The following is a 25690-nucleotide window of genomic DNA, read 5'->3' as shown; positions in this document are numbered from 1 at the left end:
ATCTTTTATTAGAAAAACTGATACAGATAAAGTTTTTGAGCACAGATAACAAAACCTTCACGTGCCTGAGTGTTTTTTCCTCCATAATACCAGCAAGATTACTGTTTTTTCCCTACAAACAAAAATTACATGAACCAAAGCACATAAAACTTAGTGCAAACTTCTTATTTGTTTAAATTTTACATACTTCTCAAAATCCCTTCACTACGTAAAGAAATATTAGTAACATACCATTTCCATTTTTTATATATATGCAATGTTCCATTAAATAGAGTATCTGGACATCTAATAACACATATAATCATAATATTTTTATGAGACAGGAAATTTTCAGTCTCCCCCATGGAGATAGGAAATTGGGAAAAGAAACTTAGTTCCAGTTAAATTCTAATTAATTTTAACTATCTAAATGCATACCATGCAATCACCCAAAGTTCCAGGAAAGATTAATGGGTAAAACCTCTCTTGGGGAATGTTTTGCTCTGCTTAAGACATGAACCTCTTAAGATCACTTTCCTTTCCCATATGCTACCTGGGGAACAAATGACATCTCATTAAAGTAAGATGAGTCTGTACCAAAATGATTTACAGAGGGAAGAGGAGGAAAAATAAAGACACTGTCAGAGGCAAAATTGGTAGGTGTCTGTTATATTCCAGACAAGACCTTTGTGGTCAGTATCTGCTTATTTTTTAATAAAATGTACTATGTAAGGGCTTTATAGTTATTGTTACTGTGAAAATATGTTTTAAAGCTCAGAAGATACTATTTTCTTTTCTAGGATTTTACCACATCTTTAGCAATAAAGCAGTGAAATTTCAAATCCCTGTTTGAAAAAGCACTTATCACCTGCATACCCATAAGCTATAGGTCACTGCTGCCTTTGAGTTAAGCTTTGCTGATCCAGGACGGCGTTTTGAATCAAAGGCTGCTGCTCTCCAGGGTTACGCACCTTCTGTAAACATGACCTCCATGGACAGGGAGTGCAAAATTTGGGGAGAGGCTGAACAGCAAGGGTGTGCGCCTCACAACTCAGGAGAGACACCAGGAAAGAATAAGTAGATATTCCCACCTAAATGTCGGCAATAGTCATAACAAGAGTATCTTTGTGCTCTGTCCTGGCCATAAAACTGCCACAGCTTCTCTGACGGCTGCTGTCTCTGCTCATTGCCTCCCTCTATAACCATCACAACAGCAGCTTCATGAGCTCAGCCACTGCATCCGAAGAGCCACAGCTAACATTATGCCATTTCTTTTTTTTCTCTCGTTCTTTTTTGTTAACATCAGTACCCAGCTCCAAAGCTGCTAAGTCATTAAGTGCTTTACAACAGATAATTATTCTGTGGAACCAACCTTTGAGCCGTCTTGTTTTCGCATGAATTGTAGGATCCTAATTCCTGTAAATTCATAGTGTATTCTAGTAGAGTGTCACTGTCCTTTTCACTTAACAATTAGTTTAAGGATTGGTTTATGCAGGATTTGGTAGAGAGAGATTTTCTTAGTGAGTATGTGTTTGTCTGGTTTGAGTTTTTTTTCAACACACAAGGACAGGAGCAGGTTTTAAGTGGGTGTAGAAGCTTGTGCTGAAGTCGGACAGGAGCCTGAGGAACCCCTGTCCTTATGAGTTAACAGCCTGTCCATGGACCAGGGGATACAGGTGCCACCAAAGATCATCACATAGCAATGGCTTCAACTCTTTGCATTCCCATGGGAAGAAAATCACCAGCTGGGTGAAAAGGGAGAAGATTGCCACATGTAAGGTCAAGCTCCCCACCAGTACTGAGTAGCCCAAGCACATCGCTGGGCTGACACCAGCTCACACTAGCTGAGAAGCTGGGTTTATTCATCTTAGTTTTTAAACTTATTTAACAAAATGCTAATGGCCGCATGGAAAGCCCTCCAGAGAAACTGCTACCAGCGGGTACCAAACATCTTTGAGTCATCTCCCTGGATCAGAGATACGAGCACTGCTGTGCTGAGAGCAATGGAGCTGCAATGATTTACACCAGCAGAGCCTTAGGCACCTACGTGCTTTAGGTGATGTAATTTATTTGGATGTCTAGCTATAGCAACAAGATGACTTCGTAAGTCTGATCCTCAAACCACACTGTTCCTTTCCTAAATATAAAGTGGCATATCAAAATTCAACTATATGGAAGGCAGGGCTTGTTTCTTGTTTCTCTAAAGCAATAGTGCAAGTAGCCCAGGTTCATTATAGATTGAATTCATCCTGCACAGAGGAGATTGCCAGAGTATGAGGAGATTTGCAAACTTCATCATTCCTTCACTGGCTTCAGTTTGTGGGCTTCTTGTGTGCACGGCTGCTTCCCTGAGGGTATGGATATCTAGGCATCTTCTTTAACAAGTAACATCAGAAAAACTTATTTCCTAAAGTCTCCAGATGCTCAGCAAAGTAGCAGCCCTCTGAGCTTTGCGATACACTATGTTCAAATTCTGATGCTTCTTGCTGGAAAAAATTAGCCATTTGAAGATGATGTTCCTTTGTGTGCCCCAGAGACACTGTATTCACGTGGTTAGCCTGACTTCAGGCCTGCATGAGTTAATTAAAAAATAATCATTTTTTTTCTGCTCCCCTTCCGGTTGTCTTCATTCAGGCAAATATGCTGAAGTCACAAAAACAGCAAAAGGATTGCTTTAACTAGAAGATGGTATATGAATTCAGCATATTTTCTGCATAAAAATATGGCATTTGTATGGAAATGACCTATTTTCTTGAACAGGCAGCTATATATCACAGAAAGTTTCACTGTAACATTTATGCAAAAAAGATTGAGAAACACTTTCCCATAAGGTGCTTATTTTCCTCCAGATGAAATAATAAAGCAAAGCACAATCAAGAAGCTTGAAAGAAATATTTCACTCAATATCATACATTTTAAGCCACCGGGTATTTGTTTTGATTTCCGTGATTATTGTGTGTTTGTTTGTCTTCTGCCTTAAAGGAAGCAAAGAGCTGAGAAAGGAATAATTCATTCTCCCCCTTTTTCTCTTCTAATCACATTAGAGTTTGCAAACGATGGCAGATTGGCAGCATGACAGATCCACACTGCTCTAATAACCGTGACAGCAGAGGGCCTGTTCGGTGTTGGAAGCAGAATGACATTTCTCTGCACCAACCCTGAGCAGGTTGTGCCTGTCCCCGCACACGGGCAGAGGGGGACACGGGCTCTGCCCCGCGGGAGCCAAAATTGTAACGATAAATCCCCCTTACCTTGACCTACATTTATTCCAGCACAATACATGGGGCAATTCAGTGATCAGCCATCATTCAGGGCAGGTGGCTCCGGGGATGCTCACGCAGATCCTTACCTTGCAGTTTTTCCTTCGAGCTGCAGCGTATCGCTGTGCGTTATTCCAGGGGCTGAGCCGGTTCCAGCTCAAAACAGGGGCAAAACTCAAAATAACGACCAGCAGCACAAAAGCCAAACCTTTGCCAATACCCAACAACTGTGTAAAGGTCTTACCAACAGAAAGATACTATAATCATAGAATACATAACTAGTAACTCATTTTTAGGCTCACTTTTATTACAAAATTACAATTTTAGTTAATAGTTGCACAACTACAAGATTGTTTTAATGTCAGCACTTAATGAAACACTCTCATCTGATTCAAGCCCACTGAAGTCAAGTGCAAAATTCACCCTGATATGAATGGTGAGGAATTCTTTGAGCTTATCATGAATTAAGGTATAGCTTGTTCTGATGATGAAGTGAAATTATTTAAAATCAATTATAACATAAAAGACACATCCTGAACTAGATGTTCACTGAGCTAAGATTCTTGATTTACAGCCTAACATCCTAACCCTAAATGGAAATCCATACATCACTGAGCCAAAGTAATCAGACTTCAGATAACTTACGCTACAGCAGGAAATTCAACTTTTTTTCCTCTGTTCAGAAGCCTGGGACATTAACAGCAACCAGAATAATTACTGCTGTGGCTGTTTCACCATCAAAACTCCGTGAGCATAACAGAGATTTCCAAAACACAAACAGCCACCATCCACCTTCCTTCACCTTTCAAACCAGCCCTGAGATATTTTGGCCACCACTTTATTTCACAAATGTAGAACAGCTGTGGAGCAGCTAACGACTTACTTGGAGTCCTCTGGAATAGTGAAAACCTTCCAGCCTTGTGCTCAACCACTAAGCAATGCTCCTTTCTACATAGAAAAGATAACTTAAGACATTTGTGCCAGTATGATGTTAATGGAAGCAGCCTTTTGTTGGGTTTTAAAGAAAAGAACACAGTATTGAAATGCTATTTCCCATAGTTGCATGAATATTTATATAGAGAAATATAAATTTATATAAATGTATACATATCTATAGATACACATATTATACATTATAGGCATATACATACATACATATATACATACCGTGTTATATACACATACACAGATTTGTATATACATATATATCAGTATATATACACACAAACGCACACACAGCTTGCTGCTTTTTAGCTAGCTATAGTTATAAATTCTCCCTCCCGCACAGAGCCAAGATGATCTGAGTTGCCTCTGCTGAACTCCCCACGGTTGCCTTTCCATCCCAAATTAAATATAATACTCATTATTCTGCCATTCTGCTTCCTGAGAAACTTGGCAACCTTTCTGAATGACTTGAGATGCAGCAATTTCTCCTGCATTGCCTCTACTAACCTATTCTAGGAGATGCAATATGCTGCTAAGATGAAGTGTCCAAAATGCTAATATGTCTGAGAAGTGCCTCCACTGACCTACATTGAGAATTTAGGTCTTAATGTATCTATTTTTAGCTTCATAACCAAAATGCCCATATTCTAATAACAGTCCAAAGCAAGCCATATAGCTGAATCTCCCAGAGCTTACCAAAAATCGTCTTCTACACTTCAACATGCTGGCATATACATGTATACACACACATATATATATACACACAGAATATATGTATATACTGTACATACTTAGTATCAGCATTTCCATTACATACATTAGCCGTCCTGTTCCAGTAGAAGTAACGACAAAGGAGGCAGTTACTTCTGCTTTGAGTTAACAGCAGCTAATTTAGGCCGTTGCAAATGAAACATCTCTACTTTATCCCTGATGCATACCTGTGAGGGATCCATCTCATCAGTGTTTTTGTGCTCTGAAGGCTTTAACAGACTTTGGCTGGCTTGTAGGGGCTGGCAAAGCACAAGGCATGTCATACCACCAGGGCTAACCTCAGGAGGCTGCTTACAAAGCTGAGTTACAGGTAGGCAATCCAGTCGATACATCTTACAGAATGAAGTCTTGAGGTGCAAAACACCACTCTATAGAAAAACCCAACAGAGAGAACCATATTTTCAACTGGTCTCCATCTCACGCATATGGTCAATGTGCAAACCGAGGGGTTAAAACTAATTGTCAGCCAAATGGATATCTGTGCATGCAGATAGGTAAAAGCAACACTGACAATGCCAACAGTCTGGAGGCTGGTTGAGAACTCGGGCCAAAAGCAGGAAAAATGGGATTCTGTGAGATATTTGTTTACCTGCTCTAAATAGAGAGGTCTCAACAAGAATTGTGTGTTGTTATTGACTGTCTCTAACCTGGCGAGACGCTTGACTTTCAGGTGCCGTTCACAGTGCTAGCCTTGGCACAGTTCCCACTTGTCACAATTTAACCCATCTCCCAGCCATGCCAATGCCATTCCGTCCATCAGCGTCGCTGCCTGTAGTATCATGGCCCCTCACTGCTCACAGGGGGGCATATATATATATATAAAATATTATATATTTATATATATATAAAAAAATAGATACATCCACATTTCTTTCTTTGTTGGTTTAAAACCAAAGGGGAGAATTAAACACAGATTGAATGATGGCTGACTCTTTCCCTTGATTAGTGCCTTTAGTTATTCTCAGTGAGGGCTGCAGAACAAGGAGTCAGTAGCTATGACTTGCCCTTTCTTTGGAGAAAACACTAACATAGACTGGATCTAAAAAATACCTTTACTTGCCATATTTCTTTGCTTGCCAATACTATCCTCTTTCCAAAGCAGCCAGGTTTTTGGGTCACTGCAAGAAAACATAATAGAAGTGATGCCACAAGAAATGATGCCCTCTAATTAAGAAGAATGCATTAACTATACATCTTTTTCAGCAGTACTTTTATGAAGACTGATCAGATGTGCCCTTGCATGGCAGTTTAACAGCACCAGAGAAACTCTGGATGAGTTTCCTAAAGAACACAGGGACAAGTTTTTAAATGGCCAGCATCCACTACTGATGACCAGTTTTTTTAAAGTTCATTTTTCACCGAAACACCACAACATCGTTTTTCTAAGTGCTCAGCACTCCCCTGCTCCCTACGCACACAGGACCGGTACCTCCAGTGGAGCAGTACCCCTGGTACCTGATTGCTCAGGGTGAGAGCTAATGGTGGAGTAGATCAGCTGGTCACATCTGACCCTGTAATCTCACTAATGGGAATTTCTTACACCTTCCTTAGAGTCAGACTGTCCTGGACACTCTCGGTAACGAGAGGACACAGCAGAGTGAACACATTTCAACTTTAAGTCTGAGTGGCAATTCCTATGCTCTTTTAAGCATAGCTCCTTTGTTCTCCAAAGAAAAGAAAAGAAAGAATTAGATTTGAAAGTCCTATTAAAAAGTATTGTGTGATGAGCATTTTCACACTGCAAATTCTCTCCAATCATACTCTGAATAAAATCAAACCAAACAAACACAGAACCAAAAAAAACCCCCATTAATTAGCCTTGATTTGCAAAGCCAAAGCCTCCAAAGTTCAATGACAGGCATCAGTTTAAAGATTATTCAGATAATGGACATTATATATATATACACACATATATAATAACTTAGAGACAAAGTAAAAAACCAAAGGTTTACGTAGCTTTCTAGAAAACTCATCTCAGTTTAGGACAGTTACTATTGTGATAGACTGACTTTGTTTTCAACAAGTATGGGCTGAAAAAATATTAAAAAATACATTCCTACAGTTTTTTAACATGTAAACCAGCTACTGTCTCCAGAAAAGCAAAGCAAAGCTGAGAAAAGCAAGAAAAAACACCATTTTCCCATAATCAGTGTACTAATGCCACTTTAATATTTGGAGAAAGTCATTAGCTTCAAATAAGATGGTCCCTGTAGGATAAAGACTCCCAAACCTTTCTTCTACTTTTTGTTTGTTTGTTTGTTTTTATAGAATTACTGTTACAGGAGCCCCCACTGGTAATGGTGACAGGCCCTACCATCAGCAGAAGGGATGGTGGTGCCATCAGAAGAAGCAGCTCCTGGTGTCTCAGGTCTATGCTGGTCCAATAGTGATTTATCACAATTCAGGAACTCCTGCTTGAAATTATTCAAGCTCTACTGCAAAATCTCATCACTACAGAGAGCCTCCCTTCCTGGCACAGTGCTACAACAACATGCCAAATGGCCATGCCGCATGCCACGGATAGGAATATTCCTACACAGTTAGGAATTTGTTTTAATTTCCAAATATGAAGAGATTTGACCCTTGGCTAACCTAAAATATTTCTTCAGAATTCATAGAATATACAGGATATTCTTTAGAGATTTAGAAAATTCTAGTAGAAAAATAAAGATGTTAGAAAAAGTAAATGGACATTAAAGATTCAGTATATGACATATGACTGAGTTATTAATATTTTATATTGTGCTATGCCCTCTATTATTATCTATTCTTTTTAAGGCACCCAACATCTTAGTATTGCAGATACATACATGTCATGTCTAAAAATAACCCCACACTGAAGATTAACATCCTTAACATTCAAAAAGATAAAGACTGATGCAACATCCACCATGCAGAGATGGGACAGGGAATTCCTATACCAATCCCAGTGGCTCCGTTCCTTTGAGCCTTCTCCCATCATTTTTCCACAAAAATGAACCATCTGACACTGTTCTGAAAAACCACAATATTGACCAATTTAACAGAGAAAATGCCACCACAGGGGAGTGTTTCCAAATACTTTTGCAGTCATCAAAGATAACCTACAAGTTTCACCCCAGTAGCCGTGTGTAGCAAAGCTAATGCTTTCATCAGCAGTTCCCCTAACTCCTTCAACAACCCAAACAAGAAAGAAAATAGAAGGAAGTACATAATTTTAAAAGTGGGAAACTATAAGGATCAAGAAAAAGACATTAAAAAAAAAGAAGAAACACAGTTGTCAGTCCCTGTTAATATTCTTGCTTTTAAAGAAAAGATAGTACTAATAAAGTATTTCCAAATAATTTTCAATTGTTAGATTAATAATCGTGTTGGCTAGTTGGTTACCTATGGCATTAGGTCTGAACTCCGGTACCAATTTCCGCATTTCTTGAATCTGATGAGATGCACTCAAATTTGCCTTTATGTGAATGCTCTTATTTTAAAATAAAAAGTGCTAAAGATTGGTTAATTTGTGAATGAGGTCAGTCAGAAAAACTACTAAATTGACAGCAAAACCATCTTTTCTATACTCTTACTCATTTTATTCTAAAATAGTCATGTGGACCACTTGTCTCAAAATACTTGAATCCACTTAATATATATGATGTAATTTTCTGAGATCAGACTTTGCTCTACATTCAAGTCAGTTGACTAAAACTGAGCAGTAATGTGGTATTTCATTACTGGCTTCAAGGGAGCAGAATTAGGCCTCCCGTCTGTATCCACACAAGGGTTTGTTCCAAGTGCATTCCACTTCTTCCACTAGCTCAAACAGGCTTCAAACTGGGGCATAACTACATTTACCCACAAAAGCCTAGAATTTTTTAAAGAATTGGGAAAACAGGTGTATTTCCATTCACATCAGCATTACAAAGTATTAAAAAATAGCATATTTTTGTACAAAGAGCTGTTGTTAGTATGAAGAAGTTGTGAAACTACATATCAGATTAATTTACATTTCTCCCATGGAAACAGCTGCGTTGTGCTCTATAAACCATACATAAATCCACTGTGAAACTCAGTTACAAGGAAGTCAGACTTAGAATCAAGTCTTGGAAAACTCAGAAAATAGGAATATGCAATGCGCAGCACCCTGATTTCTGAGCGTACATAAATCCACGTTGCCTTCCAAAATGCCTTTGGAAGAAGCGCAGTTCTGGAACAAGTTCACACCTAAGTGACTGGAGCACTGCCAGAAGTCATAGTGTTTGGTTGGGTAATGTGGCTAAGCAATGAACTTCCAGACTTACGGCCAAATTCTACACACTTTTTTCACGTGAACGCTTCTGTTATAGCTAAAGCCAATTTGTCACGTCTTATTCACGTGAACAGCCCATGTGAAGTAGGTACTTGAACAAAGGAGGAGTAGCAGAGCACTCATGAATCACTGCTCACATACATCAGTGTTTCAGAAACGTAGAGCAATGCATATTGACATTTCATCGAGACCTTCCTGTCCTGTTTCTGCACAAGTTTACAGCAGAGTACACAAGTTGACCAAACCTGCACATTTCTAGCTTAAAACCAGATCGACTGTGATGACATGCTCAAAAGTGGTTTTGCCTGGAAAGGTCTCTGACAAAATCTTGAGTTACCACAACTTAACTCACGTCCACTGCATCTCGTAATATATGACCTGCCTGTAATATTCGCCTGACTAGAGCAGTCCCGGCTTGCTGCGACAGATGTTCAGAGGTGAATTGCTTTCCAGAAGTCAGATTATTATTCATACCATAAAAAAAGAACATCTTTCTCTCCCTATTGACACAGTCAGAAGTTCCATGAAGCAATTTCTGAGTCTCAAACAAATCTTTTAACTCAGGTAGAATATGATGGTGACAGCAATGACAATGTCCAGGAAATACCAAAAAGCACTGATAATTGAGCACCATTATTATCCTTTCTATTTTCCTGTATGCAGTCATTATTGATTATGACTGGGACTTACCTGGCCTTTTTTTTCTTTTCCACCTGTAGGAAGAATTTCAATATAATCAATGAGTGAATAAAACAAATATGTGATGACAGATTTACTGCCAGATTCTGAGCACCACCACAAGCTGAACTGCTGAAGCCGATACCAGCTACTTGTTGCACAATAATGAAGTAAGCTAAAAAAATATTTATTTATTTAAAATAGTATCCCATCAAACAGCTCCAGTGTAAATGCAGATCATTTGACTTTATTTGATTCCTTCCCAATATTATTAATGCTACCAATAATACTGCTGATAATGATATAATTATCATTAATACTCCCTATTAATTAGGAGTAACGCAGGTTGAAGCAAGTAAAGAGTCACCCGTCACAGATCAGAGATGATGGATCCACTTTTGTTTCCTGCAGTGGAAAGTAATGCTGCCACCCACTCAGCCTCAGCTCAACACAATGAAACAGCAAAACAGAAGTCATCGTAACACACATTAGATATCACAGTTAAATATTGTCAACAGTTTGAGAGCGAATCATCCCCAAATGATTCCAGTACACAAGGAAGAGGAAGTTTCCTACACAAGGAAAGAAAAATAACTCAATGTAAGCCAAAAATTATCTCTTTTAATACAAAATTCCATTCTCATAGAACAAATTTATTTCCACTGAATAAATAGATTTCCTCACCATTCACGGGTGAGATTACTACCTACAGTCATGTTGAAATTCTCTTGCCTTTCTGCAGTTTAATTAAAATATAAACATTATTTGCAACTGGTTTTACTATATTTGGATACAAGTATGAACACCTGGGGGGTTGATGACGTTGCCAAATGTATACAGCACCTCTCTCACTAGGGTTTGTACTTTAACCTGATTTATAGCTCCACGCATAACTTGCATGTAGTCCTATCAATGTAATTATTATGTTTATCATAAGAAGGATCTGGCCTTTGCACTTCGATGTTTATTACTTTTAACATGTGCATGCTCTTCTACTATCCATTAAAGAAAACCCAGATGAACAAAGCCCAATGGATTAGAGCTGAAGGCAGTAGTAATAAAACACTATCAACTCAACAGAGGGATCTGGGAACATCAAATTTTTACCAATAATATGGAGCTGATGCTAGATTTACAGACATTTGGAGCCGTCCCTCCATCTCAAAACACATACAGTTACTACCAAGGCGCAGGAAATTATTTCTGTCACACCCAGATGCCTCTCCAAGACGGATTGACAAAAAAAGCCTGCAATAAGCATACTCGCCGAAGCTATAAATAGCAAGACTTGGGGTGAAAACAAGTACTCATGGTTTTATCTCCATTAAAATGCATTGTGCTGGGTGAAACCAAGATGTTGCCCAAGAGGAAGGAAGTCAAGCTGGGCCTGAGGTGACACCACGCTGTGTGCTACAGCAGCCTCTGCCCCACTCCAGGAAGGTACCAGAGATCCTTAGTCCCCTGACACCAACTGGAACAAATGCCCTGGGGAAAATCTTTTTAACGCAGTAGGGAAAAAAAAAATAATAACGGCAATTCACCTGGACAAATTACCGTTACTGCTGTTCCGTTAAGACAAATTATTTTTATAGATATATTTCTGTATAAAACTCTTGCATTTGAAGGTCTTTAGGGCGACACAGGCCCCCGGCTACGGGCTCTCCCCTTCGCGGCCCCCGCTTGCCCCCGGTATAAGGCGGCCGGGGGTTACATTCAGCGGGGCGGGCGGGGGCCGGGCCGGGCCGGGAGCGGGGCTGGGAGCGGGGCCGGGGGGTCCCGGGGGGTCCCGGGGGGTCCCGGCTTCCCCTCGCTCCCGCCGCCCCGCGGCCGCCAGCGCTGGAACTGCGGCGCCACCTGGCGGCCGCGCGGGGCCACTGGCTGCTGCCGCCGGCCCGGCCCGGCCCCCGGGGCCTCCGGGGACAAGATAGACACCAACAGGGACAAGATACCAACCGGGACCTTCCCGGGAAGGGAAATCCGATCGTCTTTGGTCTCGCTCCGGTTTCAGCGGGGAGCAAACGGCCGCGCCGGGGCAGCAGGAGCGGCGCCGCCCCGGCCGCGGGGAGGGAGAGCCGAGTGATTGAAACCCTTGGGATCCTTTTCCAGTTGGCTTCACCCTTTTCCGAAATTGAAATCGGGTTTAATTCCCCCTTCCCTCCCCCCTCCTCTGACTGCTCACTTCGCATTTACTGCGAAGAAACACGAGAAACAGGCAATGCCTCCCTCCGCTACCAGCAGGCAGAGGAACAAGCGCTCCTGCAAGAAACGCCACTCGAGGACGCGGTCTTAATTTTGCTGCCTATTTTTAAATACAGGGGAACTGCCATAAGTACAGTGCAACGTGGGAATACAGATTGTGAATCGGATTTTTAAAAGTCTCGGGTGGTATCTTGGCAAGAGAAGCTGTACAGGGTTTTCCTCTGTTAACATCACAGTGCATTGAACTGTTATTAATAAAATAGCTTTCAAGGTTAAGGTGGGGGAAGGAAATCTCGGTAGGGGGAAGCTGAAGTTTCAGGTTCAAGCTTTGTATTCCTATATATATATATATGTGTGTATATATATATATATATGCATTTTTTTCAAAACGTTTTATTAGGAAAGCTATACCAGACGCATCACTGTACAATGATTAAACATTACCTTTACAATTTATATTCACTTGAAATTACAGAATAAATATATGCACATTGTTGTACCTTTGTGTGTGTGTGTGCATGTGCGTGTATGTGTGTATGAGAGAAAACATTAAAAGTGCTTCCTACAAAGCTGTTAGTGATAGGTGCCCAGTAGCTTTTTTTTTTTTTTTTTTCTCCTTTTTCTGTGTGTTTGCATGTTGCTTTTATTAGGAAAGTGCGGATGTCCTCCAAAAAACCATGGCGTCATGATGAAGTGTCACTGAGCAACCCCTAGGTGTGTGCGCCACGTGGTTACATCCTTTGGGCTGCTCGGCTCCCGGTGGCTTCCACCAGCCCACGGGATTCCCCTCCGCGGCCAGCGGGACCCCGCTCCCGCGCTGCGCGGAGGGGCCGGGCTGGCGGCGGGGGTGGCGGTGAGGGTGAGGGTGAGTGTGCGTGCGAGGGAGGGAGAGAGACAAGAGTGAGACATTCGAGCAAGACCCTCCCCTCCCTTCCCTCTTGCAGTTTCCAGGCATGCAGCAAACTGCGCTCGTTTGCTTCTTTGCATTTTTTTTTTTTTCTTAAATAAATGTACAGAATCTGTGCCATGATGGGCAAGAAGAAAGCAAGCCACAAAATGCCATCTTCCCCCCCCCCCCCTCCCCTCCAAGGGAAAATATAAAGGAAGTTTACTGCAACGGAAAAAAGAAAACAAAACCAACAGTAAAGAAAATAAAAAGAAAAAAAAAAAAAGAAAAAAGAGAGAGAGACACACACATAGAATTTACTTAATCAGGATCAATACAAAGATCCCCGATAATAATAATAATAATAATATACCTTAGACATGGCACAGTCAAAGTCTCAGTTTCAGTATAAAAAATAATGATTGATTAACATCTGCTGGCAAAAGTCTGCGAAGGCACTTCATCGATTAATGATCTGAGAACGGCCCTTCCCCGCAGCGCGCACATCTGGCGGGGGAGAGAGCACACAGCTGTATCCTCTACTCGCATGCGGCGGTACCGGGGCGGGCGGCGGGGCGGCGGTCAGAACCGGTACGTGGTCTTCTCCAGGACTTCGAGGTAATCCGGCTTGGTTTGGAGTTTGGCCCTTAACTCGAGGTATTCGCTTGTGGGGGTTTGGTGGTCTGAGAAGCCCTTGCCGGCCGCGAAGAGAAGGGTTTCTTTGAGCCTGGCGTCCTGCTGCAGGTCCGGGTATTGCATGCCAGGGGGGTGGACGTGCAGTTCCTTCAGCTTGGGCACCGTGCCGTACAGGCAGTCCACGAAGCCCACGGCGCAGGGCGGCGGGCGGTCGCGGTCCCGCGGGGCGCCTCCCGCCGCCGCCGCCGCCGCCGCCGCCCCCCCGAGCCCGCCGCCGCCCGCCGCCAGCCCGCCGCCCGCGGGGTGCTGAGGGTGGACGGCGACGATAGTGTTGAGCTGCGAGCTGGACACGGCCAGGCTCCACTCCTGCTCCTTCTCCAGCAAGGTGCGGTAGTTGGTGCCCGGCTCCTGCGCGGCGGCGGCGGCGGCGGCGGCGTGGGCGAAGCGCTCGCCGCCGCCCCGCAGCAGCTCCGCCGCCTCCCCGCCGCCGCCGCCGCCGCCCGCCGCCTCCTCCTCCTCCTCCCGCGGCTTGTAGATGGGGTTGTTGCACATCTGGGTCACCGGGTGCGGGATGTAGTCGTAGACGTGGCCCGCCGGGGGCGCCTTCTCCGGGGACCGCTCCCCTCCGCCCCCGCCGCCGCCGCCCCCGCCGCCGCCGCCCCCCTCCTCGAAGATCCGCGGGCAGCGCAGCGGCACGCCGCCCAGGTCGCCCGCCTCCGCCCGCGGGCCGCGGAACGGCAGCTTCCGCCGGCGACGGCGCAGGACGAAGGCGAAGAGCCCGGCGGCCACCAAGACGGCGGAAAAAAAGAGGACGAGGAGGCTGAGGATGAGGACGGAGAGCGGCACGGCGGCGGCGGCCGGCGGCAGCTCGTAGGCGGCGGCGCCGGTGGCGGAGGGCGGCGGAGGGGCGGCGGGGGGCGAGGCGGCGGCGGCGGCGGCGGCGGCGGGGCGGAGGGCGGCGGGGCAGAGGGCCGCCAGCTCCAGGGAGCGCAGGTCGCGGCGGGCCAGGCGCTCGGGGCTGGCACACAGCACCTCGCCCACCACGCTGACGGAGCTGAGGGCCTCCAGCCACTGCTTCAGGGGGACCAGGTCGCAGGTGCAGTCCCAAGGGTTGAGCTTCAGGTCGATCTGGACGATGGCGTGGAGATGCTCCAGCACCCCGGCCACCGGCAGCGCCAAGAAATGGTTGTTGCGCAGGTTGAGGCGGGCCAGGGAGGTGCCGGCGAAGGCGTCGGTGGGCAGGGTGCGGAGCAAGTTGTCGTTGAGGAAGAGCAGCTTCAGGTTGGGCATGAGGCTGAAGGCCGCCGGCTGGATTTCCCTGATCAGGTTGTACTCGAAGTACAGGTAATGCAAACTCTGCAGGCCCCGGAACATGCCCGGGGTGAGCCGCTCGATGTCGTTGCCGTTCAGGTACAGGCTCTTGAGATTCGGCAGGTTGATAAAAGCCCCGTCCTGCACGTAGGAGATCCGGTTGTTCCCCAGGTGTAAGAGATCCAAGGAAGAAAAATTCCAGAAATCGGAGCGGTAGATTTTCTGGATCAAATTCCCGCTCAGGTACAGCTTCTTGGCATTTAAGGGCCTGGGCAGGAGCTCGGAGATGTTGTGAAACCCTCGCTCCTTGCAGTTGACCGTCAGGCCCAGGTCATTGATGTGCAAACTGCAAGAGCACCCGGTAGGGCAGATGATGGGGATGGGGGGCCGGGTCTGGTAGGCAGCCACGGGCGGTTGGTTCGGCCCGGGGTACAGGCCCCGGGATGTCGGGGGAGGCCGGGGCGCCCTGGGCTGCTTGGTGGGTTTGGGCTGCTTATTGGATGTTTTGTACTCAACAGAGGAAGCGGTGAAATGGAAGGAGGACAGCATGGAGGAAGGCTTCGTAGGCCACGCGTTCTCCTTGCTGGACGACAGCTGAGGGATGCCCAGGCTGGCTTCCACCTCGGAGTCGGACAGCATGGGACAGAGCTTACTTCTTTTGATTTCCCGTAGGTCCTTTCCATGGAAGTGGAAGGGGGTCTCGCAGGTGATGTCCCCCACCAGGGCAGTGTAGGGGATGCGCTCCAGCCAGCTCTTCAGCTGCACGATCTCGCACGTACAGTTCCACGGGTTCTCCTCCAGCTGGATCTCCATCAGGCTCCTGCCAATATGGTCCAACATCCCACGGTACGAAAGGACTTTTAGCCGGTTCCCGCGCAAGTCCAAGTGGGTTAAGGACACAGACTTAAATAAGTTGGTGGGAAGCATGGGGATAAGATTGTCATTTAGGATAAGGACTCTCAATTTACTTAGGTTTCTAAATGCCCCGCTTTCAATCCGTTTAATGACATTGTAATCTGCCTGCAGATATTCCAGACTTTCCAAACCCAGGAAAGTGTCGTTTCGGAAAATGTCCAATTTGTTTTCGTGCAAATACAACCTCTTCAGAACTCGGAGCCCATTAAAAGCCCCCGTCTGAATGTCCTGCAGTGCATTGTTCCCAAGGTTAATAGACACAGCATTGTTCAAGTGAAGAAAACTGTTGGTGTACAATTTCCTCATGGAATTCCTCTGCAGATAAAGTTTAAAAGGTCTCGACCATGACTCTGTTATCTGACTAATATTTATAAATCCTTTGTTGTCACAATGTATATGGAAAAGGCTCTCCTTCACTTCACAGTAACATGGATCAAAGCAGGGCTCATCGAGTTCCTCCGAGTCCTCTATCAAGGGAATTGGTGTAGTCCATGCTAGAGCAATTGTGCTTAGAAGAATTATCCACAACATCCTTCCTTTATGAAGCGTCTCTGCCGTGGAAGGTTTCATCATTTGTTGATGTTTACAAAACTGCAACGGGAAGAAAAATGCAGATTTCAGTATTTCTGTCCTGCCCCGCTCCTTTTACTAAGCCCCTACCTGCTAGACTCGTGTTAGGCTCCTGGAAAGTTCAGCAATTGTTGGGCAGACGTTCACAACCAACTCTAGGGGTGTCTGATGGGTGAGCCTTGCCCTGATTTATACTTAAGAGATGTTAGAAGGTTTAATCACGCGATACCAGCCTTCCTTATCCCCCCATTTGGTAAATGCCACCTATAAAGAGGACAGCACATGCAGACCACACAGCAATATGAGCACTATGAGCACGCAGGCTGAACGTGTTGCATCTTTACATGTTTTCCACCGTAGGACCAGTGTGTAGAAGTACACGTATTTCGTACTTGTTTGCAATTTTAGCTTTGTAGCCACCATAGCCCGCATTGGCTACAGGGGGAAATACCAGTGGGTAGGTTTCTCCAGTGTCGCACTACATCTTTCATACATGCAAACTCCCAAAGTTATTGAATCTCAATCCTTGAATCTCTCTCCCTCCCGGCTCAATATGTTCCATACATAAGTTCAAAGGAATGTGCAAGGTTTGCTGATGTCCCTGGCAAAACAGTTCCCTTCAGAAATCCCCACAGTATCTTTTAAATAGTAAATAGTTAACAACCCTGATTTAAAAGAAAATCTTCCCCTTTCAAACGCGCCGATGAATTAATACAACTGGTATATTATCAGATAAATACATACCACATATTAGTCATTTTAGCTGATTAAAGCATTTAGAGATGATTAATCTTTCTAAAGCACATGCCCATGCGATCAGCAGATCTAAAGGGAAGTGACAGCTAAAGAGGCACCTAGGATTGAAACGCTCAGCCTGCCTGGGATTAGGGTATTTTGCGCCCCCAGGACCAAGCAGGAGACCCGGTTAAAAAGCTGAAAGTGGAAGAAAAAATACCTTGACACTTACCAGCCGTTAAATTATCTATCCTACTATATACGTTTCCGAATGAGGACACCATTCTTCTCCAATCAGATGAAAATAATACTGTACTAATGAGATGCAGCTCCTTCAACATATGGTTTCACCCTTCCTTTTACCAGATATTTTAAATGTATGGGCACAGAGAAATGCTAAGGATGGTAATAATAACGGTGGTGATGCAGCCTTCCTTGAATCACTGAAATGCCCATTAGAATTATTCGGAGCGATCGTTGCTTTTAGTCTTAATCTTTCAACAGAAAAGGTCCTTTTTGCCTTTCTCATGTAAGAACTAGAAAATTTTGCCCCCCATCCACAAACTTAAGAGCAGACAGATGCATTTAGGGGAGAGAAATGCCAGAGGAACAGAAATCCTTAGGATCAACTTGCAAATGAAACCCTCCCCTGTGGGAAACAGGAGATGGTTGAAAGCATGAAAAGAGAAATACCCTCTGCAATTAAAACCAGCATCTAATTGGGAAGAAGGGAGAGAGATGAGAGCTATATTGCAGCATCAGTCTCTCTGTCTCCTTTGCAAAATATTAGCCACTTAAGTTCTTTCTCTTCTGCAAGGGCTGTAATAAAAAATAAAAAAATAAATAAAGAGGATTATTATATCTTCTTTTTGGAAGAGGGGGTGTCTTTGACCCTAGGCGGAAACAAAACGATCCAGAAAGGTTGTACTTACCGGTTCGCAGGAGAGATTTTAGCACATCGTTACAAAAAAAAAAAAAAAGAGGGGAAGGGGGAAAAAAAGCTCGAGTTTAAAGATTGCTGGTTTCTCTCTGTCTCTCCCTCTCTGTGTCTCTCTCTCTCCCTCTCTCTCTACTCCTGCTGAAGCTGAGGCAAAAGGGAAAAAAAAAAAAGGCAGCTAAAAAAAAAAAAAAAAAAAAAAGAAGCAAGCCTGAGACGTGCTGGGAATGCAATGAGCCCCTCAATGATCTTCTTTAGGATGCAGAGCTGCTGTTTGGCACACTCAATGGAGGAGGGAGGAGAGGGGCTGCTGCAGGCTCCAGCGCCGCCGCCGCCGCCGCCTTCTCCGGGCACCGGCAGCGCGGAGCGGGAGGGCTGGGGCGCGGCGGAGGATCTCGGGCTTCTCTCCTTCTCCGTGTGTGTGTGTGTGTGTGTGTGCGCGCGTGTGTGTGTGTGTGGTGTTGTTGTTGCCCTGGATCAGGCTTTTCCACGTCATGAAAATGAGCTTCAAGAAGGGGAACAAATGAAGGGGGCGCGCTTGGCACCAGGTCGGGGGCGCGCATTTGGGAAGCCCTGACTATACATTTTTTTTTTTTCCCCTGCCTTTTTTTATTTTTTTTTTTTAAGGGGGAAGGAGGGGGCTGGTTGGCGGAGAGGAAGGGAAGTGGGAAACGAGCAGATGGGGGAGGAAAAAAGCCGAGAAGAATCAGAGAGGAAAAAGCCGCCGGGATGGGTCACAATTCGCACACCCTCCCCCCTTTCTAAAAAAAAAAAAAAAAAAAGAAAAAAAGAAAAAAAAAGGGGAAAAAAAAGCGCAACTCTGGAGGAAATCAAAGATGCTCTGACTGCAAGCGCCAGCCGAGCTGCCGGGGCTGCGGCGGAGGGCAGCCCGGCGGGACCCGGAGAGGGGTAGCGGTGTCCCGGCCCGGCCGCCCCGGCTCCCCCCCCCGCGCACCCCTGCGCCGCCAGCGCCTCCTCCTCTCCGTCCTCCGCTCTCTCTCTCTCTCTTTCTTCCCTCCCGTCCCGATGCCGTTCCGCCGTTCCAGCCTCGCCGCCTCTCCGGGATCCAGCAGCCTCCCGCCCGCCGCGGAGGCAAAGCCAAAAACCTCGTGGGAGAGACCCCGGCACCTTTCGCATCCTTCCACCCGCCGCGGAATGTGCGCGGAGGCGGAGGGCCGCGCCCGCGGAGGGCAGCGCCTCCGGACGGTATCTGCCCGCCCCGGGAGCCACAGGCAGGTAACGGGGCTGCGCGGAGGGCGGCGGTTCCGCGGAGCGGAAGGCTTGCGCGGCTTCGCCCGTGGCTGAAAGTTGCTGGGCGAGATGCGCCGGGGGGGGGGGAGGTCAGGGGGCTACGGGCTCTGCCTCCCCCAGGTCGCACCCCCTGCGGGCAGGGCAGGGAGGCGGCCCCCGCGGTACCTATAGCATCCCCGCCGTCCGCACCCGTCCGCGCCCGCGCATACACACACACACATCCTCAGCCACGCACACCCGCGCGCACACACACATCCCCAGCCGTGCACGCCCATCCCCGGGCACACATCTGCGCGTATCTCCACGCTCAGCGGGGCCGAGACGCTGCGCGCCCCGCGGGAGCCGCGTAAACTCCCCGGGGCAGCCCGAAGCGCCCACCGCCCGCCCCTGCTCCGCGCTCCCAGCTCTCGCCTTAAACCCCAACTCCCCTTCGCACACGCCCGGGGTAACTCGGCCGGGAGGAGACTTAACTGGAACTGCGGCTCGGTACCAAAAAGTTGACGGGCAAAGCAAGCTGCAGGTGAGGGAGGGAGAGCCCGGGGGGCCCGCAGCCTCCTGCCCCCCCGACGGCGCTCTCCGCGGGCAGGGGCGCTGCCTCCGCGCCCGCGGACGTGCACCATCTTTTCCCAGCCGCCGAAGCTCTCTTTTCAGCGGTGCAATATGGACGCACCGCTCCCTCCTAATTAAATCGCTGCATCATTCATTTTCTGACGCGGGAGCGACATGGGGTACCAGCAGGCAACATGCACCTGACACCCCCCCTTTAAAAAAGAGGGGGGAGGGGGCGGAGAAAAAGGGCGAAAGGGGAAATCACAACAGTTTGTTCTTGTAACAAGCTCAGAGGCAACTCGGAGAAATGACCTATGCACGCTCCCCCCCTCCTTGCACCCCGTTGTGTTTCGGGGGGAGGAGAGCGAGCCGCCCCCCCCCAAACCCGATGCTGGGCCGAGCGGCAGCATCCTGCCCTGACCTTGCGCTGCCGCTTCCCCCGGCCGGCAACTTTCCGAAATGCCACCGAATAACGCTCGTCATCCTTTTCAGGGCTTCTGCCTTCAAGTTTTGCAGATGGGTTGGGGAAGAGAGGAGGAAGGGAGGGAGGGAGAGAGAGAGGGAGGGAGGGAGGGAAGGAGGGAGAGAGGGAGGGAAGAAAGGAGGGAGGACGGCGAGGAGGGGAAGGGGGGGAGTAGGGGGGCTGGGAGGGGATGGCCCTTGAATGCAAATCAGCGAGCGCTGCAGGGCTCCTCGGGGATGGCGGCGGCCCCGCCGGAGCCCCCGCTCGCAGGCAGGGCCGGCCGCAGGTCCCAAGGACACCCCGCCGGCTCCCGGCCCGGGGGGCTGCGCTGCCCGCACCCCCCCCCTGCCTTCGACTCCTGCTCGGCTTTCGCACAGGGCGGCCCCCCGCTGGGTGCCCTCGGGGGGCAGGGGGGACATCTCCCCTCCCGCTGGCATCCTTTATGCGCCCTACAGCGCGATGAGGAGGAGATCTTCGCTTGCCAGAGAGGCGGCTCTCCCTGGGTTTGGCCGGGTTGAAAGACCCGTGTCCCCTTGTCCCCCCAGCCAGGAGGCAGAAATCGCCCCGGGCCGTTCCCCTACATCTCCCTCCAGCCGGAGCAGCTCACAGCCTTTCTGTCTCTGCTCGCTCTGTCGACACAACCTGCTGAGAACAGGATCAGTGTGAGTGTGATTGGCAGGAGCTCTGGCTAAGGGTACGCCAGACTGATGTAACGAAGATTAGGACGTCACTTGGTTATTAATAATAATTATTATTATTGGCAAGAGAGCTATTTTCTTGCAAAGCCCTGTCCTGGAGTTCTGGAGTCAGTGAAGATGCCTGTCACCCGGGTGGGAGGCTGGCAGGTGCCTTCCTGGCTGCCTCTTTCCAACCTCAGTTGTAATTACCAAAATGCACCCTTTCCCCCTGACAGCCTTGTGAAAATAAGAGGGAGAAAAGCTACGGATAACTTCTTTTGACAAATTAGAAAAGGATACTTGAACAATTATTGTACCTTTCCGAAAGTATCATTACAGCATCACATTTCCACTGGAGGCGACCATTCCCCCCACTGCAGTCGTTGCAACGCAGTCATTTAACGCTTCATTCAACCTGCAGTATAAACCAGCCCCTTCCCTTTCTAATAGAAGTGGCAGTGGTTGAGAGAAAGAGGGAGTTTTCTACCAAAGCTCGCTCTGCCTGTCCAGAAAGAAATATTCTGGTCTTTAATAGTCTCTTCTGTCTCGAGCAATGTATATGGTAAGGGCAAAAGCAATAAATAGTGCAAGGGCAAGGGAAACTCTCTTGTAATTATTATAGATGGGAGAGCTTCCTGGCTCTCTATGTTTTGTTAAAGCTAGGGAGTAGTTTAGAGGTTCTGGATCTGAGTGTTGAAAGGTTTTAGATACAGCCAGTGCCTGGGCTCCGGCTGCATTTCAGCCTAAAAGCTCCAGCAAAGCCTGCTCCTGCCGTGGACTCCCAACCAGCTCACTGCATACCAGCAGCAGGGAGGGGGGAACACCTCGAGCTGCCGTTTATCAGGGCAGGTGAACATGTGGGAACCCAAGTGCGGGAGGGGGAGCAGAGACGCATGAGCGGGGCTGCCGTGCTGATTAGTCCGTGACGCAAAACCCACATGCACTTGCTTGGGAGAGCTGCCAGCTGGGTGCTCCAGGGAGCGATGCTCATGTGCCCCCACCGAGGTGCGGGACAATGCCCAGAGAGAGCTTCCCATGGGGCACCCTGCCTTTGGCAGCCTTGTCCATGTAACATGGAAATCCTCGAGTTAAGAGGAAAGGCCAGAGTGCTGGGCTGTGGAAAATACAGTGCTGTAACTCTTCCGCACATACAGAGTGTTCCAGGGCAGAAACATTCACAGCTGCAAAGGCTGCAAGAGGCAGATGTCTGATAAGGCCGTCAGTCTCCCCGGGCTGGGTTCAAAGCTGAGCCTCCCGGAGCAAGGGCTGAAAATTCCTTCACTGGTGTGGTGACCCCTCTTGTGTCCCCATGAGATTTCCATTTGTCTGGTGTGTTCAGATAAATATGCTTAACGTTGAGATTTTTTTCCCCTCCTTTCTTGGATTTGTGTATTATAAATTGTACAAACTGAGAAATTTTAGTGGTTTTGAAAACGTAGATAGAGGAAAATCAGAATAGAGAATCTTCTCTGCATAGCAGTGAAGCAGATTATGAGGCTTAACTTTTCTTTTTCCCTCTCTGTTACTTAGTTAATTTATCAAACAGACGGAGAAACAAAATTATCAGGTGGAATTTACCTGCAATCTTTCTTTGGAAGAGAATTTTTCTGTTAAAATCTGCGCCATATTGTTCCAATAGCGTTTGAGGGACCACAACCACTCTTGCTGTTGTAGCAGCAGTTCAGACTCATTTCAAGGGGATCCGAATTTGAGGCAGGGGGCTGTCCTGTCCCCCCCAAGTCAATGCAGAGGTTTCATTGATTGCTGGAGGATGACATTTGGATGGTGAGAACTCAGGGCAAGGCTCAGTCCTTCTTTCGACTTCAAGGGGAGCTGCAGGAGGCTCTAAGGTACCTTCAGCCTGTTACTAGTTGCTCAGCTGAAGGCTGGTATCCTTTTCTCCATACAGCCCTGTTATTTGACACGCCATATATAAGTACAGGCACAGATTATTTGAACTGCATAAGCATCAGTGAATACACATGAAATGGAGGAAATGTAAGAATTTTAAACCGGGCTGTTCCAGCTGGAATTCTTTGGGCTGGAGAGCTTCTTATGTCAAACTGATGCTCCTGGCCACAATTTTTACTGTTAGTCACCTCATTATCAGTTATATATTATCCTATGGAATAGCTGTTGATTTTTCCCAGGGCAGTTATCCCTACTATAACTGAGGCATTATTTTTACAATAACGTAAGGAATAACAATGCACCAAATTTTATTATCATAGATCACTTCTAATGTAAAAGTCCTCAGCTACTTTAAACTCAACAGGACACTGAAGTTGCACAGGAAACCCCAGCCATGCCCTCAGTAACAAGCTATATGTAATTGGGTTTTACTCATGGGATTTTTTCCCAGTATTTGATGATATGTGTAAATATTAAAAAGAAAGGAGGAAAGAACTAATGGGTAGTATGAAAATAGAACAGCAAATCATGAGTGCAGTATTTTTAATGGATTGTTATTAAAAATAAAAGAGAAAAGTAGGCAAAATAAAAGGGAGTTTTTAATGGACAAAATTGACAGTTCTGTTATCCTCACCAATTCCTGACATTTCAAGATCAGTCTTTTATCTAATGACTCAACAGCCCTAAATATTTCCTTCTAGTAAATCAGGCACAGCTATAGCTTTTTTCCCACCTCAGGCACGTAAACGCGCATTTTTTTCTAAATGTGCTGATATTTATTATAGCCAGTGTCAAAAACCTTAGCACTCCATTTATATATGATCTTCTCTTTGGCCTTTATTAGAATGATACACAGCCATGGTAAGGCATGCACAACTTCCTCTGGCAGCAGCCAGAATTTCATGTGTGGATCAAAGGTAGAATAATTCCCTCAGGGTCATCTCTTCCCATCCGAACGACGGAGTTATGAGCCTGCTCCAGTAAGAGGGGCAGCAGAGAAGCCCCTCCAGCAGAGAGGGGCTTCTTGAGCTCTTCCCATACTTCACATAAGCAATTCTGCAGCCACATGGCCGCATCTTCCTTCATGCCAAGGTACTGCATATTTTTTTAAGCTTTTTTTTTTCAATGGAGAGAGTTATTTTTACCTTATAGCACAAGTACAGGTTCTGGTGTCCTAAATGAGGCTGAACACGGACCACGCAAAAGAAGAAGATGGACTTGGAACTGTTTTCTAAATCTCTCCATCCATTACCCAAAGACCCCAGTGGGAGGACATAGACCTTCAGACGATAACTGCTACATTGCTCCCATAAGAAAAATCTTAGATAGTGCAAAAATATTGTGTGAATTCTCTTAGCTGAGACACTTGTTGCAGAATAATCATTGTGGTTTATTTTTACACGTATGCGCTCTGCGGGTAAACATTTTCTTTTGCAAGTGCTTGGTTTTCTTTTCACCTGGTGGGCTAATCTTATGTGCATCCTGGTCTCTTTGTTTTGTCTGGGCACACAAAAATGGAGATTACCCTACAGCATGCACTGTAAGCAACAGCATGGATTTTCAGGGCATCTGGATTTAGAGTTGCCAGAATTAGAAACATGAGCCCGACGAGATCATGCTAGGGCAATTCCCCAGTACCGGGCCATAAAGCCAATCAATTTAAAATGTAATAGAAGGCACTATTACTGCACTGAATTCTGTGTGAAGGAAGGCACTTACTGCTCATTTGGAAGGAAAAGCTCATATTCTAAATTGCTTTTTAGATCAGCCTTGATCCTACTTTTAGTGATGTCAATCGTGACACTTCCGTTCAGTCCAGTTGTGCCAGAATTTTCCACTTACTGTTAACCAGTTCTCCTCTTTCCTCTCTTCTTCCTTTTCCTAATCTCCCTGTCAGCACCACTCCTTGCAGTTCCTCTTTGAGGACAGTTAGGACATAGGGATAGAGCTTATCATTAAGATGGATAGCCATTTTAATCTCTTAGAAACGGAGTTCAACAGTCATGGAAGAGATGGTGAGAATGATCTCTGCTCTTGCAAGTCTTAACCTCCTTTCTTTTTGCTACTGATGACACCCATCTTACAGCAGCCCCTGGTTATGAAAAAGGGGTGATCTTTCATCCTGAATGGGCTCAGCTATGAAGTACAACATGACCTGACTCATGTCAATTTCAGTTACCTGTAATGGAAGTTGTGGACTAATTAAGTCCATTTAAGTAATTTTTAAGCCTAAAAATGGTGAAAGAGAATTGTGTCTTAAATTCCTGGATCTTTTCTAACATATAATACTGTAATACTTGTGTTTCTAGTGCATGATGCATTAACACATTAGCATGCACTTCAGATATTATTTTTATTCTGCTGAAATTATTAAATGGCGAGAGACAGAATCTTCTAAAGATCCAAGTGTATCTTCCTCCACCTTCAGCTGCAAACTGACCTCTGGAGGAGCATTGCTCTCCATCTTTCCCACCAGCCAGGGAAGGCCGTGGCTGTCCTTCTCACTTAGCCAGTAGAAATCGGTATCAAAAATTCAGTAACGTGGCTATTCCATACATGCAGTCATTCCCCATTTCCTTGTCTAGTATCATTTTGTAGAAGAGGGAAAAGCTGAGGAAAATAGCTGCTTTTCATTTTTCAAATACCAAGATGAGTCTTTGTTGAGGGTTTTTTTTTTTTGCCATTTCATACCGAATTTCTTTACAAGGATCAGTGTGAACCACCATTGCTGACCGCTA

At 46.2% G+C, this 25690-nt stretch overlaps 1 protein-coding gene across 1 annotated transcript; it reads right to left on the bottom strand.

Annotated features, from left to right (window-relative positions):
- Window positions 1-13579: 13579 nt before the first annotated feature.
- Window positions 13580-16432, bottom strand: SLITRK3 (SLIT and NTRK like family member 3). The gene has a single exon (XM_074153506.1). The coding sequence runs from the start codon at window positions 16430-16432 to the stop codon at window positions 13580-13582; it is 2853 nt and encodes a 950-aa protein (XP_074009607.1).
- Window positions 16433-25690: the final 9258 nt, after the last annotated feature.

Source organism: Numenius arquata, chromosome 9, assembly GCF_964106895.1.
Source record: "Numenius arquata chromosome 9, bNumArq3.hap1.1, whole genome shotgun sequence".
Taxonomy (NCBI): Eukaryota; Metazoa; Chordata; class Aves; order Charadriiformes; family Scolopacidae; genus Numenius; species Numenius arquata.
The sequence above is the reverse complement of the archived record's forward strand: the minus strand, read 5'-3'. Positions and strand labels throughout refer to the sequence as shown.